Raw genomic sequence first — 16,824 nt, forward strand, 5'->3', positions numbered from 1 at the left:
ATGATTAGTATATAAACAATAAGTATATTATATGAGTAAAGAACAGGGAGAGTAATTAAGATATTTTTTCCAGGTGTCTTGGATAAGAGTATCAGAAGATGAAAATCTGGAACTTCTAACAGTAGATCTGGACACGCACACATCTGATTTTAGGTAAATACCAATATAATACTCCTTACTACTCGCTTTCAGCAACTACCTTAATAAAGTAGTCAGAATAGTCCCACATATGTATATTGTTTTAGGTAAGGTTTGTAAAATGGTGATAAGTGTTTTATTATTGGCTGCTTCTTTGATTTTTTCGCATTCCTTACCTATTTTTTAGATAGAATCAGTCTTAAATTTCCACCCCCTTCTATTTTATAATTTTGTAATTGTTCTTCTATTCCAATGGCAATAAGTAAGCCTACCGACTCTTCCATTTTTATATGAAATAAGCCGCTTGGATACTTAAAATATCAGAGATATAATAAGTGCATTGCCGGCCTCTTAGTGTTAGGAATTTAAGTGATGTTGGAGAATCGGGTATTGGAAAGATTGGGAAGGGGGTAATTTTGCCCCCATTAACCTCACTCACACAACAAAACACAACGCAAGCGTTGTTTCACGTCGGTTTTCTGTCGGGCTTTGACCTCACAACGCTAGCTTTAACCTTTACAAGGAAATATAATCTTCATTATACCTACGTCGGATCATATACCAAATGAACGAAGCCATTCGCGGAGATTATGCTCCTTATATTACAATTTCAAGATTATTAAATAAGATTAGGTATGTTTAATATTAAAGAAGACGTATTTTCTAATTTCTGCTTAGATGTTGAAGTGTTATTTGATATAGAGATAATATTATAAGGTCATTGTTATCAAGGATTCAATCAAATCAACGTCCGATCTATTTTGTTTTTACCACACACACACACACTGGATACGTATTTTCGTATCCAAATAAAAATAGTAGGTAATTTTCACGATATTAGTTAACTTTTTAATACCTATCAATCTTTTTACCACTTTCGAAAATTTGGTTTTGCGGTTACCTTAGCGAAAATTTGAACGATGATTTTATTTGATTTCAAATACTGAATCCTATACTCTTACATTTATTTCTAGCTCCCTTGTGGCTACATTGATCATAATACGACCTTCATCATTGTCACCTAACATAGTTCAAAGAACAATAACATTATTTTGTAATGAGTACCTAGATTCCTAGATAGAATACCTTTTTAGTACACCACCCTTAGCCAATTAGTTCGCCCCAGAGACCTATATAATAGAAACTGCCTATTACTGTATACCACAAACCAATTATCATTATATTAATATGAAACCTCAACCCTGTATTTACTACCTACTATAACTACTAGATTGGTTGATTTTCAATTTTGTCAAGCGGAAGGTAAGATATTTAGATACAATATATCATTAAACATGAGTTAACACATGAATTGTTAATACTCAAACCAAATTTTGACTCATTTATTTATAGATATAAATCCCATACAAAATAATTGTTTAAATAAGACACACACATCACATCAATAGCTTATAAGTCGCCAGAAATTATAAGCTCCGGTTTCCTCACATGTTTTATTCACTATTTAGTCAGTTGTGTCTAAATAATATTAGAAAGTACATAAAACAAGAACTTAGAATGAAAAAGTCGCATTGGTACTTTGCCGTTGGTAAGTTTCGAATCTGCGCCTTCATGCATGAAAATCGGGCATCTTAAACCACCACCAAGTAAGATACATATAAATATAACATCCAGGTAGAAAAGAGGTCAAAACTGACCACAATTAGTGTTTCAAAGGCGACCCCTAATTACAAATTCACTACAAAAGTACTTCACATCACCACATTAACACTTATATGTATAAGTGGCCACTGCTGACCAAAGGCCTCTTCTCACACAGAAAGTTTGAGCATTAATCACCACGTTTGCACAATGCGGATTGACAAAACCAAAATAATTAGTGGGACCCAATTGTATCAACCCAACAAACTTAGTAGCAAGTACAGTTTATATCATGGTCATTTTGTTCCAGGTACAGGGTAGATTTAGCTGGTGAAAATTGGAAGTTGGCTTTAGCAGACGCGAAGGTCCAAGATTCTGGTGTTTATTGTTGCCACGTTTCAACTCATCCTCCGATGTTGAGGCGATACCAGCTGACTGTTCATCGTAAGTGTTTCTCAATTTAACATAATGTAGAAAATTGTGTCTTATTAAGAAAATGATGTGGTGCAATTTAGAAGACAACCATCAAATGTTTTTGGAGACCAAATATGGATTGCGGATTAAGGGAACTTACATATCTGCATGGGTCGTTATCGATCGGCGCAGGTATAATCACTTACTTATAAATTAGTTACATCTGATAACATATATTATATTGAAATATTAGACCTGAAGCGATCGTTACCGACCCGTGAAGATTTTGTTGATTTAAAAAAGCATTTAAATTATGTAAGCACCCTAAGAAAAATGAAAGAAATGAGAAAAATCTAATAATATCTTGTGATATTATTAGATTTTTCTCATTTCTTTTTTCAGACACCATTTTTCACTATAATAAGAAACAGAATATTTTGAGTTAAAATGTCTTATTTTTGGCTACACAATTGCTTGCTGGATCAGATATCGGAGTGACAGACTTTCAAGTTAGCGTTCTTTAGGGAATTTAAAGGAACTTCTTACTTCAATCGATCGATCGCTCTTATCCATGAACAACTACACGCTGAAGATAAAAAAAAACAACTTTACGTACAAGTCACATTCACAGATTTTTAAGTATTATTAAACTCACAATATATAAAAATGATGCTATTCTATTAAAAAAACAAATGATCGATTCAATATTACATTATAAATACTCATTATACCAACTTCTTTAAAATCCCCTTGAAATAGTAAGTCTAGTATCACATTTAACTGTCCAATTGATCTAATAATGAACGCAATAAATTGCATTATGTTTTTAAATGTTTTTTTTTTTATTAAATTATGTTTGTATTCAATAACTAAATGAGATAGCGCATTAATATCGACCAATTTGTCCACAGCGCCTTCAATAAAGATGAGCAAAGAGGCATTTCTGGAGACAGGAGAGACTCTGTCCCTCAAATGTGCTATCCTCCATCTTCATCCTGGTGATGCAGTTCCAGAGATGCACTGGTATCGAGGCAACAACACCGTCTCCCTGGATGAGATCCGAGGAGGAGTGCTTATAGAAACTGATCAATTGACTTTGACCAGTCATTTGCAGGTATTTATAAAGATCTTTCTTTTTACACCTTTGCACAAATAGTAAATTACTGGCGCAAATAAGTATGGCGAAAGAGCCAGAAAGATATGAATGCCAACTACATAGCTGAAGATAAAAGAACAACTTTACTTATCACATTCACAGATTTTTACGTATCATTAAATTCACAATATATGAAAATGATGCACATTTCTATTAAAAAAATTTCCAAATGATCGATTCAAAATTACATTGGGGATAAATACAAATTAATTTATTCTCTTTTAATTTGAGGTTCTTTAAAATCCCCTTGAAATAGTAAGTCTAGTATCACATTTAACTGTCCAATTTGACACCAATGAGCAAATCTAGAGGCCGAGAGTAATGGACTAAACGCAATAACTTGTTCAACATTATGTTTTTAAATGTATCTTTTTTTTTTATTAAACTTTTAATTCTGTAAACTCATTGATAGCGCATTAATAACAGGTTTCGACTAATTTGTCCACAGCGCCTTCAATAAAGATGAGCAAAGAGGCATTTCTGGAGACAGGAGAGACTCTGTCCCTCAAATGTGCTATCCTCCATCTTCATCCCGGTGACGCAGTTCCAGAGATGCACTGGTATCGAGGCAACAGCACTATCTCCCTGGATGAGATCCGAGGAGGAGTGCTTATAGAAACTGATCAATTGACTTTGACCAGTCATTTGCAGGTATTTATAATGTTTTCTTTTCTTTTTACACCTTCGCACAAATAGCAAATCACTAGAGCAAAAAAGTATGGTGACAGAGCCAGAAAGATATAGTTAAAATGGTCAAACTATTGTGCATACAAACATTGAATAAAACAATTCCAATAGTTGTCTTATTTCAATTACCCAGACAAAAATGGTTACAACATACATTTGAAGTGGCAGATTAAGAGCTAAATATCATAATTGAAATGACCAAAAAAGAACATTTCTATTTAATCATAATTAAATTTCCATTTAACTAATCTCAGAAACGATTACTGGACAAACCTAGCCTCTGGGGATACGAAAATACGGTTCAAATTAATTTAATTCTCTTTTAATTTGAGGTTTTAATAATAATAATTATACTAATCATTTTAATAGTATTTTTACGTTATAAAAACAAGTTACTAATTAAAGTTGAATGATAAAATGAAAAATGTCACCTATTGTTTTATGTCAGAGATTTGTTATTGAAATTTGTCGTTTAAGTACTCGTCAATAGTGTAATAGCTTTTAGTTATTAGCAATTGTTTCAATTTATTAGTAAATATATTATTTTTGTCAATATTTTTTATGTCTTCCGGAAGCTTGTTGTATATTTTAATGGACATAACATGTGTACCAGAAGAGTGCATTTTCAATCGTGAAGTGGGTATGTTTAGTCTGTTTTCATGTCTGAGTGTAAAACTATTTTGAATATCTCCTCTTTTGGAATGAATTGGGGAAAGTTACGTACAAATTTAGAACATTTCGAGTATGTAGAGGCAAGGCAGGGTTAATATTCTGAGGTCTATAAAATGGGGTTTCCATGATCTGTTTCCTTGAAACCTTCATTAATATTCTAATAATTTTCTTCGCAGAGTGAATAGTGTAGGTGCGTCGGTACTGTTCCCCACAAAGTAACTCCATATTTGAGCCACGCAAATGCGTATGCGTAATACGTTACTATAGCCGTTTTTAGGTCTGTTGACCTTCTTGATTTCACGGAGGGCGTAAGAAAACTTAGACAATTTTGTTCTTATTTTTTGAATGTGCGATTTCCAATCTACGTGTGAATCTATTGTCAAGGCCTACAAAGGGTGAATTTATTTACTGCTCGTCTAATTTTGATCCATTGGTAATCGAAATTGTGGTCGGGTTATAGGTATTTTTTGTCGAGGGTTGGAAGGTTATTATTTTTGTCTTGTTGAAGTTAATTTCTAGGTTGTGTTCGTTCATCCAGTGTGTAGTAGTGTCTAGTATAGAAGTAAGTTTTTGATTTAAATTTATATTGTTATCACATGATGTTAAAATAGAGATATCATCGGCGAATAATACGCATGACTCATTGATATAATTGGGGAGATTATTTATGTAAACAAGGAATAGCAGACACCCTATTACACTTCCTTGTGGTATGGAAGCTTTTACAGGTATGCTTTGGGATCGTATTAATTCTATTTCTTTTGATTTATGATTGCAGTGTTCTATTTCTACAACTTGTTCTCTGTTTTTTAAGTATGATGTAAACCATTCGTAACTTTTTCCGCGGATGCCAATGTTATATAGTTTATTTAATAATATATCGAACTGAACCTTGTCATAGGCTTTTGTCATGTCTAATAACAATCCAACAGCATACTTTTTATTGTTTATTATATTGAGTGCCTCTATATAGATATCTCTCTATCGAGTATAGTAGTGATTATAAGTTTATTATTATGTTTCTGCGTATATCACCAAACATAGCTAACGATGTGGGTGTTACGTAGAGAAAAAAATCTTATAAAAACGTTGTCCTTAAGTTCTGCACGTAATACACAAAGTTTTTGAAGTCAGTTCTCGTTTTTATAAAAGAAGCAACTTTATTATTTTATTTACTTTCTTATTTATTACATCACTGTACGAAAAGTGGTGCGTAACTCAAAAAATCTAGTCACGAAACGCGACACCCCTGAGAAAAGAGTCCTCTTACCTATTCTAAGCCAGTAAAAAAATAACTTAGTTAATTCGACGTGGCCATTTTCCATTTACGAAAAGCCTGTGAGTAAGGTGTACCTATCTTTTTGAAAATCTCATTGCTTATTTACATTTCATCAAGTGTGTTTTCCAAATAAAAGGTTAAAAAAACATGTTGAACTGACTAAATGAGGTTACTTAGTCCGTCCCTTGGGGGAATAGAGTAATTACGTTTGTAAACGTTTATAGTCGGGGAGATAACAGAGCGCATGATATTTACCGTATGATAGGCGTGAGTAAAGTGGGGCGGTTAAGTTGTGGTTACAGATACAGCGGATTATAAAAATAATAAATCTTTTTTTGCTGTTTCTTGTATACCAATGTTACTTTTTCCTAGTCATATTGTACTTTCTAAGATTATATAGACACCACTGACAAACAATTAAGCAAGCGTGGTGATACTTGCTCAAACCTTCTCCGTACAAAACGAGGCCTTTGGTCAGCAGTGGCCACTTATAAGGCTGTTGATGTATGTGTATATTTTATGATGAACTGTTTCATTGGTTTGCTTTTTAAGTCCTAGTTGTGACAACTGTCCACGTCAATAGCCTCGATATGCAATTAGACCTAAAAGTACATTAATGTTGTGTTTTGTAAAGCGTTGACGTTATTTCTTTTCGAGTACCGGAATAAAATTCAAAGTAATGTTTCTGCAAATTTAAATACTAGAATACTTTAAAACCAGAAATATACAAATGAAACTATTAATTTCGTAAATCCCAACAGCTATCATTGGCACCCGACCCGAGCTACACTTTCCAGTAATTCTACCTTCCCGTTTTGTGTAAATCGCCGCAATATATTTGCGGGCTAAAGTATAAGTGAGACTTAAATATTCTTTGCTACTTACCTACGTGAAAGGCAGGTAATACTAAAAGCGTTATCTTAAAAAAATACTACTATAAAATGTTACGACTTGCTGAGTCCTTTACAAATCTTCTTATTATTTAGTATTTTGACAGTTTTATCATTATCAGTTCTGTATAAGATATTCCTAATAGACTAGGTTTTTGTTTTACCGTCGTTTTTATGGATGCGTGCTATGGATGGTTTCCCTACGATCGATATATCGCACACTTCAGCCGCGCATCTTCCTCACACAGCTACTTTGCAGTGGCGCATCTTCTTATCACATCTTACTCGTACAGCTACATAGTACATATCTACATCTCCGGTGGAAGGGCACCCTTAAGATCTCTGCTACTGAAGATAAGCAATTACCTGTACATTCCTAAAATCATGTTCAACTTCATTGCACATGCCATATTATCTCTACAAGTTTCTTATGTTCCATGATCGAAAATACTATATTTAGGTTCAATTGAAACTGATACTGATACCAGAAACCGCAGCATTAATAAAGGTCAGATAGAGCTCAATGCTACTTCCCATTTGTATCAAATGTGGGCGAAAGAATTTCATAAGGTTGTGTTTTTTAACCGACTTCAAAAAAAGGAGGAGGTTCTCAATTCGACCGTATTTTTTTTTTTTTTTTATGTATGTTAATCGATATCTCCGTCAGTTATAGACCGATTTGAGAAATTCTTTTTGTGTTTGAAAGAATACGATGTCCGTGTGGTCCCATAAAATTGTTTTTAAAGTCTGACCATAAATGTGGAAGATAATCCAGGGAACTCCTTAAAAATGAGCAGAATGAGCTCCGCGTTTGCGTTGAAGTGATGCATACTAGCTTATCTTTCTCAGTAGCCATAAAATTCAGGACAGATAGTAGCATATCTGGTATAGAATGATGGGTAGCTTGATGTGCTGTCTGAGTTACATGACTGTATACCTATGTGGGTATCTAATCTGTTTGTGTGTTTGACAACTGACTATGTATGTAGCTTATGAACAGGTTACTGTTAGCTGTCGGCTCGGCAGATCATAAGTAAGGGTATCAGGTTAATATACATTTGAAAATAATGTAATTATGCGTCAATATGGATAGATATTAATATTATTCATTTACACGGCACTGTCTCATATGAGCAGCGCGTTTAATAGGTCGATCCATACTCAAATAAGTTATTCACTAAAAATCAAGAAATAAAAAACAATTTTAACAAAAAAAAACCGACTTCAAAAAATAAATATTCCAAAACAAATTAATATGCACTAAAAAGTAAAAGAAATAATTGCGTATTTTTCAACAACTAAATAGATCAACTAACTTTACTAACTCATCACACACATTATAATGTAAGTAGGTACAATTATTGTTATTTTTGGAGTCGGTGTCAGCCTAGGAAACGCCAACAACTAGCACGGCACGGGCGGAGTGGTGGTTGAGTACCTACTTACAACTGGTGTAAAACTGCAATGTTTTGTTGTGATAATAGGTAAATAACAAACCTATCTTAGTTGGCTGACACCGACTCCAGAAATAACAATAATTGTACCTACTTACATTATAATGTGTGTGATGAGTTAGTAAAGTTAGTTGATCTATTTAGTTGTTGAAAAATACGCAATTATTTCTTTTACTTTTTAGTGCATATTAATTTGTTTTGGAATATTTATTTTTTGAAGTCGGTTTTTTTTTTCTTTTATATGTATATACCTACAAGAAAATATATTAATTTCTAATGTGTTGTGTAGGTATGTTCGGTATGTATTTATTTCAATATCTATGCACATAATTATGTTGGAATTAACATGAATCTTGTCTATCGATGAACAATTTTTTTTATAAACCAAAATATATCAAAGCAACTATAAAGTTAATGATGTTGGCTTAAAATTATTGTATAGTCCTTAAGTTCTTTTTGAAAAGGATCTATCGATATTTGTGAAATGTTAAAATAGAATACATAGATTTTCCGTTAGTCTGTCTATCAATAAAGTTGTTAGTTAACAAGCAAAGATATTGATCTACTCACTAAGCAATCATGCTTAAATTAAGCCATCTGTACATTCTTAGAACACCTAAGTTTATTGCTGAAGTAAACTTTAGTCAAACTAGACTTCATAATATTATCATACAATTTATTTTTTAAACATATATTAACATAACTACCACTGGCATGCTTCCAAGAAAATGGCGAATTTCAGAAATGTTTATAATTAGCAGAATACAGGGGTAAACCACATCCTTCAAAGATCATTATTTTACGTAATTTACACAACACGTAGTTATGTAAGACTCCACTTACGTAATAATTGGTATATATGTCGGTATCAGTATCACCGGAATGTTTCGAAATGAAGAACTATAAAAATAAATAATTATAAGTAACATTAATATTAGAACTTGAAACGTCAGGGCGCGTTCACATATAACGTCCGTTTTACAGGTCCGTTGTGTCGTCCGTGTGTGTTATTAGCGTATGTAGTTGTATGAGCCAGTACACACATAATACAGTATTCCGTATCCAGTAAAAAATACCGATTCGACAAAATAACAGCAATCCGTTTTACGGGTCCGTTAAAACGTATGTGTTATTAGCGTATGTAGTTGTATGAGCCAGTACACACATAATACAGTATAGCGGATCCAGTATACTGATCGATTTATCGGATCGAACTGCGCCAGGCTTGGCACGGGGTGTAATGGATCCTGTAAAAATAGACGTTCTATGTGAACTCGCCCTGAATCACCTCCAGTAGCAACAGATCCGTTAAAAAGGATCCTATAAATGCTGTGTGAATACTATCTCCAGTAGCGACGGATTCGTTAAAACGGATCCTGTTAAAACGGACGTTATATGTGAACGCGCCCTCATGATCAGTTCATCCGTGATGCCGAAATATCGGAAACTCATAGATATAAATAAACATGGTAAATATCCCGTTTCAAGTTCTAATAGTAGTGTTAGTGACCATGTTAGTTTATGTAAGCAACATCTTCGAATCTTTGAAACCTCATCATGACTATTAACTGAGATCCTGTCACGAACGTCCACTACTAAACAATAGATTTCATTCTTCTTTTTTGGAAATATCAATATCGACAGCACGGTTTACATGTTGGCTAGGCAACTAGCTGTTGTGCAACGTGTAGCGGGTTCGATTAACTCGTACTTTTATAAACGCACCCACGAACGACGCAGGAGAAAATCCTAATGTGGGGGTGAAGTATCTTAAAAAAAACAATTGACAATCGTGGATGACATTCAGAAAGTTAAGGGTTGTAATGCAAACTAACGAAACTTCAACGAGGACAAATCTAGTACCCTTACTAGATTAGTTTCGTGGCACGTCAGGGGCGCATAATCATGAGGTGTATGCTTGACAACCTTTTTAATCGACAACAATGCCATACTATTATTTTTTTATTTTGTTCTAAGTCACTCTTATTTTACGGAGTATTATATTTGTATACCTAGTACATTTTATTAGCAAAATAAATATTTTTTCTAAGAACAAACAGAAAATAACCTTGCGCAAAATTGCTACAATTTTCTGTTTTCCAAACATATCGCCAAGTAATAAAATATGCGTGTTCTTAAAATTAATTTACATAGTAATAATGTTTAGTCGTACATACGTCTGGAATCCATATATTTACAAAACTAGACTTAATTACAGTTTGTATAAAGAACATTTTAGAAAGAAAATTCAAAATAATTAGAAACATTTCAACCGTGAAAATTAAAAAAGGTGAAATTAACGAAGGCAATCATACAATGTGACTAAAGCCCGAATACTGAAACACTACTCAATTTTAAGTTGTACTTAAATATCTTGCCTCTCTTTCATTTTATATAGAGTTTGTAGTGACAGAACTATTTCTGGGAGCGTCCTAAAATTGAGTGACGTTTGAGTATTTGACCAATAGTTGCAAAGACATAATACCCTTTAAAATAATTGAAGTTATAATATATGACATCCAGTTAGTTCAATATAATACCATGATTCTTTAAAAAAAGTTATTATAATTTTAATTCACACAGTATAGATTTTATTCTCTTAAAGAAAAGAGGTTTACGTTAGGTATGCTCCAGCTTTGCAAGATAAAACATTTGTGATCTTATGTTACAACCGAAATAAAAATCTCCCAAACCAATTTTAGCAATAAGGACCTTCTTCCAAGTGTGTAAAGTGTAAATTCGTTGTTCAGGTGGCCCGTCTGAAGGTGGAAGATGCCGGCAACTACACCTGCTCCTTGGAATCACCTGTTCAAATGAAGGCGACTACAAGAGTCCATGTGTTACAAGGTTAGTACAGCTGGTCTAAAAGGACTATAAAACTACGTAGAAAAGTATTTGTCGAACAACAAAATCTTTTCAGTGTTGTCGGAAAGTTTTAAGTGACTTTTGTTTTTAAATAGCTGGTATCGTTGGTCGAGTGGACGCAAGTGCGACTCGGACAAGGAGTATCGGGTTTGATTTCTGGGTCGGGCAAAATATTGATGGGCTCTTTTCGGTTTTTCGAAAATTTCTCAGTGATACGGTGTCTGGAATTGTACACAGTATATGGCAATAGGCTCACCCCCTTTTACATGGGACTTATAACACAAATGGTGAAAAGTGGGTGTACATTGTATAGTGGCATTACGTGCTGTTATGTGCATCTCTGCCTTCCTTCCTATCCTTCGGAGATAGTAAGGCGCGATGTTGATGTGACGTTAACCTTACTATAGGAATAAAAATACACACTCAAACACTTAACTATCTCTAGTAATATTTCTAAATCGATTCGAGTTAAATACATTGTATTAAATATTTCTCAAAGAAAGTATCAGACGACAATTTTACTTATTCATCCATTTTATCATTTGCTACATAGTAAAGCAAAAATATTTTAGGCTTATTACGTTTTAGCACTTGTTTTCATAAATCTGGTAATAACTAGACTCCGATCATCTTGAATCTTTTGCGCACCTGTTCCGAAAATGGTCCATAAAATAAGTCAAATCGTTAAAAATAAGTTAGTCGCAGATTTGGCACATTACGTATGAAAACGCTTTATTTGCATGAAAATGTTAAAGTTGTAAATTTGATAGTTGCGATAAGTAATAAAGTAGTGATGACTATTTGATTTATAGGCCAAACAAAGTATTTTTTATGGTGATAAACTGGTAAACGAGAAAGAAGATAAATCATCTGATGGTAAGCAATCGGCGCTGTCTATGGACACCTGAAACAACAGAGGCGTTCCAAGTGCGTTGTCGGCCTTTTGGGAAGGTTAGAAATTTGAGTTTTGTTGGGAATTAGATTAGATTAGAAGTATCTTTATCAATTTCGGAATTTCTGTAAGCATTTTATGTTGTTAACGAAAATGGTGGGGGTGTTTTACACTCTCCTGTTTAAATATTTAAACACTACGCAAAAGTACAAGGAAAATATTGTATCGGAACAGGTATGAACGTAGTATCCACTTTACAAGTCAGATTATCGAATACTGAAACGCGCAGGCAAGCTAAAACGTTCTAACAAAAGGCGACTGGAATGTACATTTTAGAAGATTAGACACCTGTGCCAAAAGTGGCTATAAAACAAATAAAGTACAAGTTAGCTGCAAGGAATTTGGTCGAGTTCCAAACAATATAGGCTTTATGCGACTTTTTGTAGTAAATGGGATTAATTCAAAAGGCACAATTGGTCCTTTGAGGCGCATTTATAAACAGTTGAGATAATCTTGTTTGTTTGTTTGTTTTAGGGCTATGTGCTATGTTTTTGGTCTAGATAATAAATGTAGGTTGTAAAATGTTTTCTGGTTAAACAATAAAACTCTTAAAATTGCGGTAACGCATTAGTAACTTCTGTGATGTTGCCATAAACAGTGCCGATTGCTTACCATTAGATGATTTGGACGTTTCCTGATCAATCCCATAAAAAATAATAAAGATATAACAAAATTTAGATTACATTTAGAATCAGATCTGAATATATTTTGATAGTAATAACAATTTGCTATCCATTTTGGCTCACAAAGCATACAGAAACCGAGTTCAAATTGCCTTCTCCCGAATTATTCCGAACGAGGTTGGGTAAAGCGCCGTCTTAGCTAAAGGCAGGAAGACAATATTACGAGTGCAATATTGAAGATGATGTAATAAATATACAATGTTCCTTGCTAGTCTCTCCGTATGATATTCAGTCTTGGACTGAGCCTTTTTAACACCTTTCTTTAAGATAAATACACTAACTGCCGCACTCAGAGATATTGAATGATTACGAACTATCCTTTAGTAACGATTTTGTTCCTAAAACAATTGCTAAGGACTGTGGTAATTTGGTCAATTTTTCAAAATGCTTTTCAAAAAGTTAATAAAAAAATTAAAAAACCCGACTGCATAAAAAACACTTTAAATAAAAACTGAAAAGTAAAAAACAAGCTTAGTCTAAAAGTGTAGATAGCAATGCTATTACCACAAAATCTTATGCGAAACATAATTGAGTGCAACAGTCGGGACCCATATTGAATGATTTTAGTCTAGTTTATTTAATGGGTCCCGACTGTTACACTCAATTATGTTTCGCATAAGATTTTGTGGTAATAGCATTGCTATCTACACTTTTAGACTAAGCTTGTTTTTTACTTTTCAGTTTTTATTTAAAGTGTTTTTTATGCAGTCGGGTTTTTTAATTTTTTTAATTTATTTATTTTTATTTAACACTTTTTAGTTAGTTATAATACGGCTATGTGTTTCTCAAGATTTCACCCGCGCCACGAAACGACAGTTCAGAAACCGCTAGTCAATCGCGTCGCGTAGTACCTATACGAGTATTTAGTTTGGATAATAAATAACCTAATTGCACATAGTATTTTTTTTTCTATATGTAAGTGATATACCATTTTGGAATCCTCATGATGAGCTCTTTAATTTGATATCCATATTGTAGAAAATAAAAAAAAAATTTTTTTTTTTACTTCTATCTAGGGCGCCTCACGGCCGCCATGTTGGTTTTTGTTTTACGTCACATATCTAAGAACACTTGGGTAATTAAGACGAATCCAACGATGCCCTGATTGTCGAAATCCATCAAGCCGTTTCGAAGAAATGAGGTAATAAAGAATATTAGGCTCATACATACAAGATACGCGCGAAAAACATAACCCTTCCTTGGCAGTCGGGTAAAAAAAAACTGTGATAAAAAGAATTCTTAGGACGAATAAGGTCAAGTAAGAGTTTTTCATTTCATGAGAGATATTCGTGTGTAAGTTTCAGATTTTCCTTTTTGAGATTTTAAGATATTTGGGAATTAAAAATATAATTACACTTTTTCCACACCTATACTTTGAATCTGAAACTTTTTACATTGGCTCAAAAATCTTAATCTAACAGTCTCCATTGCAAATTAACAATTCGTATCTTAGAATCAAAGTCATTATTCCCTTGTAAAAGACAAGACGACAGGATAACAATCGCAGCCATTTATTTCCCCCACTCCTACTACTAAGACAGACAGAAAACACCATCTGAGACCAGAATTCGCGTTTACAAATGAGAACTACAAGGTTTCACGTTCTGCAGTTTTAGTGCACCTGTACCTAGATTGAGTCATAAAGTATTTTTATGCTCATGTTCGCTGAATACTAGAGCATATAAACGGATAATATTACTACGTATTCGCTGCTTACTGTATCTCATCTTTCTCTTATGTCTTTCTTCAATGTAGCTCATGTTAATACTCTGACATGATGAAGAAAATCTGCCTTTTTTTGAGGGGAACATAACATTCAATGACTTCTCCTGTCTTGGGTAAGGCGAGAGGGAGTGTCAGACTCTTACTGACTAAAAACCACCCCGTTCCTACTCCTGTTTTTAGAGCCAGAGCAGTCCGCAGGCCCTTGAATTTAAAGTGTACTTCGTCAAAAAGTGATTTGGATAAGTTGTTTTTGCCAGTTTTATGTGTGCCATTTGCATTGCTCAAAGGCTGTGCCGTGTTAAATGTGAAATTTGAGGTCAGTTCTAAGGACTTTAGGTTGACAGTCACACTTTATATCACTAGCAGTTCCTACCTTAAAGTTAAAACTTCTAAATTCTTTAATTTAAATGTAACAAAAGGCATTCGGTAAAGAGGCTTTTGGTAATGAAGAGTAAAATCCATAGTAACATCTACTTTCCCAAGTATTAAAACCAGAATATTACCATCATTAAAATAATACCAAAGTCTACTAAAATTAAATTTACCAACCTAGAACTACACCTGAGCGCTAAAAGCAAAAACGAATTGACATTTAAAATTCAAGACCGCAAATGAAGATGTCGCGCCCTGCATTATTTAAAACTTTATTCGTTCTCAAAAAACGTACAACGAAAATGGTTCATCGAAGTCATTAGTACGTAGGATTCTAAGCTTAATGACCTTTTTAATGCTATGTAAATTCAACCTTAGTGCTACGTAATTAAGATTGTCATTTATAACCAGCAAGTTGGTAATACCATGCCATTTAGTCAGTCTAATATACAGCTGGTATCTGCTTTGTTTAGGAAGCTTGTTCATGTTATAATTTCTTTTAAGATTGTTTCGTTGGGTGAATGTTTAAATATCTTTGTAAAATTATACTTAGTGGATCTGTTTCTTGGATTAAGTAAGTAGAGTTTTAAAGATATTGGAGATTGCAAAGTCCTTGATAATAAAAATGTTACAGCGTCAGGGGTCTAGGACATTTTTGGATCACTTTGTAACAAATTTATGTACTAAAAATCATAGTTGACAAAATAGCCTCTAGATATATTTTATCAAGAAAGTATACGACTTCAGAGACATACTAAATAGCTCTGCCTGAATCAAAGTAAGATATTTTTTTTAAGGAAGCAACTCATCCAATGTCTTCTATTTACTCGTACTCCTTGAGCGAGGCGAGAGGGGATGTCAGATTCTTACTGACTAAAAACCACCCCGTTCCTACTCCTGCTTTTCGAGCCGGAGTCCCAGTAACCCGCTAGGCAGTCCGCAGCACCAAACGTCATCCTACTTTACAATTTTCATCAACAGTATCATGTTTTAAAATTAAAATGTTCAACAATTAACTTTGTCCAGTATACTATATTACTTAATATCAATAAACTGGGTCAGTAGTTCAGAGGGATCCATAATAAATGAAAGATGTGTCACAAAATTTAACAAAATACGCAGTAATTTGTTATTTTAGTTTCGTTCTTCGTGTTTTATATATTTTTTTGTGTTAATATTGATATCTCTATATTTGAACTTATTTTCGTATTATAATTTATACAACTGTAAAACGAACCGAAATGAAGTCCTTCAATTCAGAAATTTCGTTTAATATAACTAATATAAATAAATAAATCTCCTAATCGATTTGATCATGGTGGCAAGTCTAACTAAACTAGTCCACTACACATGAGATATTATAGTGCACAAGTGTGTGCCCAAGCCCAAGTGTGTCCTTCATTCTCTAAATTCGATGTGACAGCAGATACTCGATAGATAGATCCCGCAGACCGATACGACCAGATAGAGGTCGGATGCAGGACCAACAGTTATACCTACGTGCTTTCCGAGGAACGGGAGTAAAACATCGCCGACCTTCCAGATTCTGGGCTAATAATAGTCATTCTACTCAGAAAATGCCATACCAGTTTCTGGTTGATATGAGATCCGAAAGCGCGATACGTTGCACAGCAGCTGGTCACTCAACCACTCCGGCCGTGCAAAATTACTAGTAAAAGCAAGTGCTAGTAGTAGTAGTAGTAGTATATTCCTTTCTCCTCAGTCTTAAAATAACAAAACTGAGGAAACAGGTGTTTTGCACATGCTGTAGTTGTAACCCATAAAATGTAATATGAATAAAAATAAAACCTAAAAGACCGACAATTTTAGTCTTCTCTAGTTCACGAACAAAGAACTACGTAATAAGAGCGGTACACAACTAACTTAAGGCTGCGTTTTCAGTGACGAGCTTAGCGAGAAAGTGCAGAAAATAAT

At 33.8% G+C, this 16,824-nt stretch overlaps 1 protein-coding gene across 2 annotated transcripts in view; it reads left to right on the forward strand.

Annotated features, from left to right (window-relative positions):
* LOC118277772 (leucine-rich repeats and immunoglobulin-like domains protein 1) overlaps nt 1-16,824 on the forward strand; it is an 83,780-nt gene that overhangs the window by 55,052 nt on the left and 11,904 nt on the right. The window contains exons 5-8 of one of the 2 annotated variants that reach the window (XM_050700326.1): nt 74-153; nt 2,051-2,184; nt 3,066-3,268; nt 11,043-11,139. In XM_050700326.1, the coding sequence (XP_050556283.1) occupies nt 74-153; nt 2,051-2,184; nt 3,066-3,268; nt 11,043-11,139 (514 nt within the window). Of the gene's footprint in view, nt 1-73; nt 154-2,050; nt 2,185-3,065; nt 3,269-3,758; nt 3,962-11,042; nt 11,140-16,824 lie in introns of both variants that reach the window. The other variant, XM_035596679.2, reaches the window with a different exon arrangement.

This window comes from Spodoptera frugiperda, chromosome 18 (assembly GCF_023101765.2).
Source record: "Spodoptera frugiperda isolate SF20-4 chromosome 18, AGI-APGP_CSIRO_Sfru_2.0, whole genome shotgun sequence".
Taxonomy (NCBI): Eukaryota; Metazoa; Arthropoda; class Insecta; order Lepidoptera; family Noctuidae; genus Spodoptera; species Spodoptera frugiperda.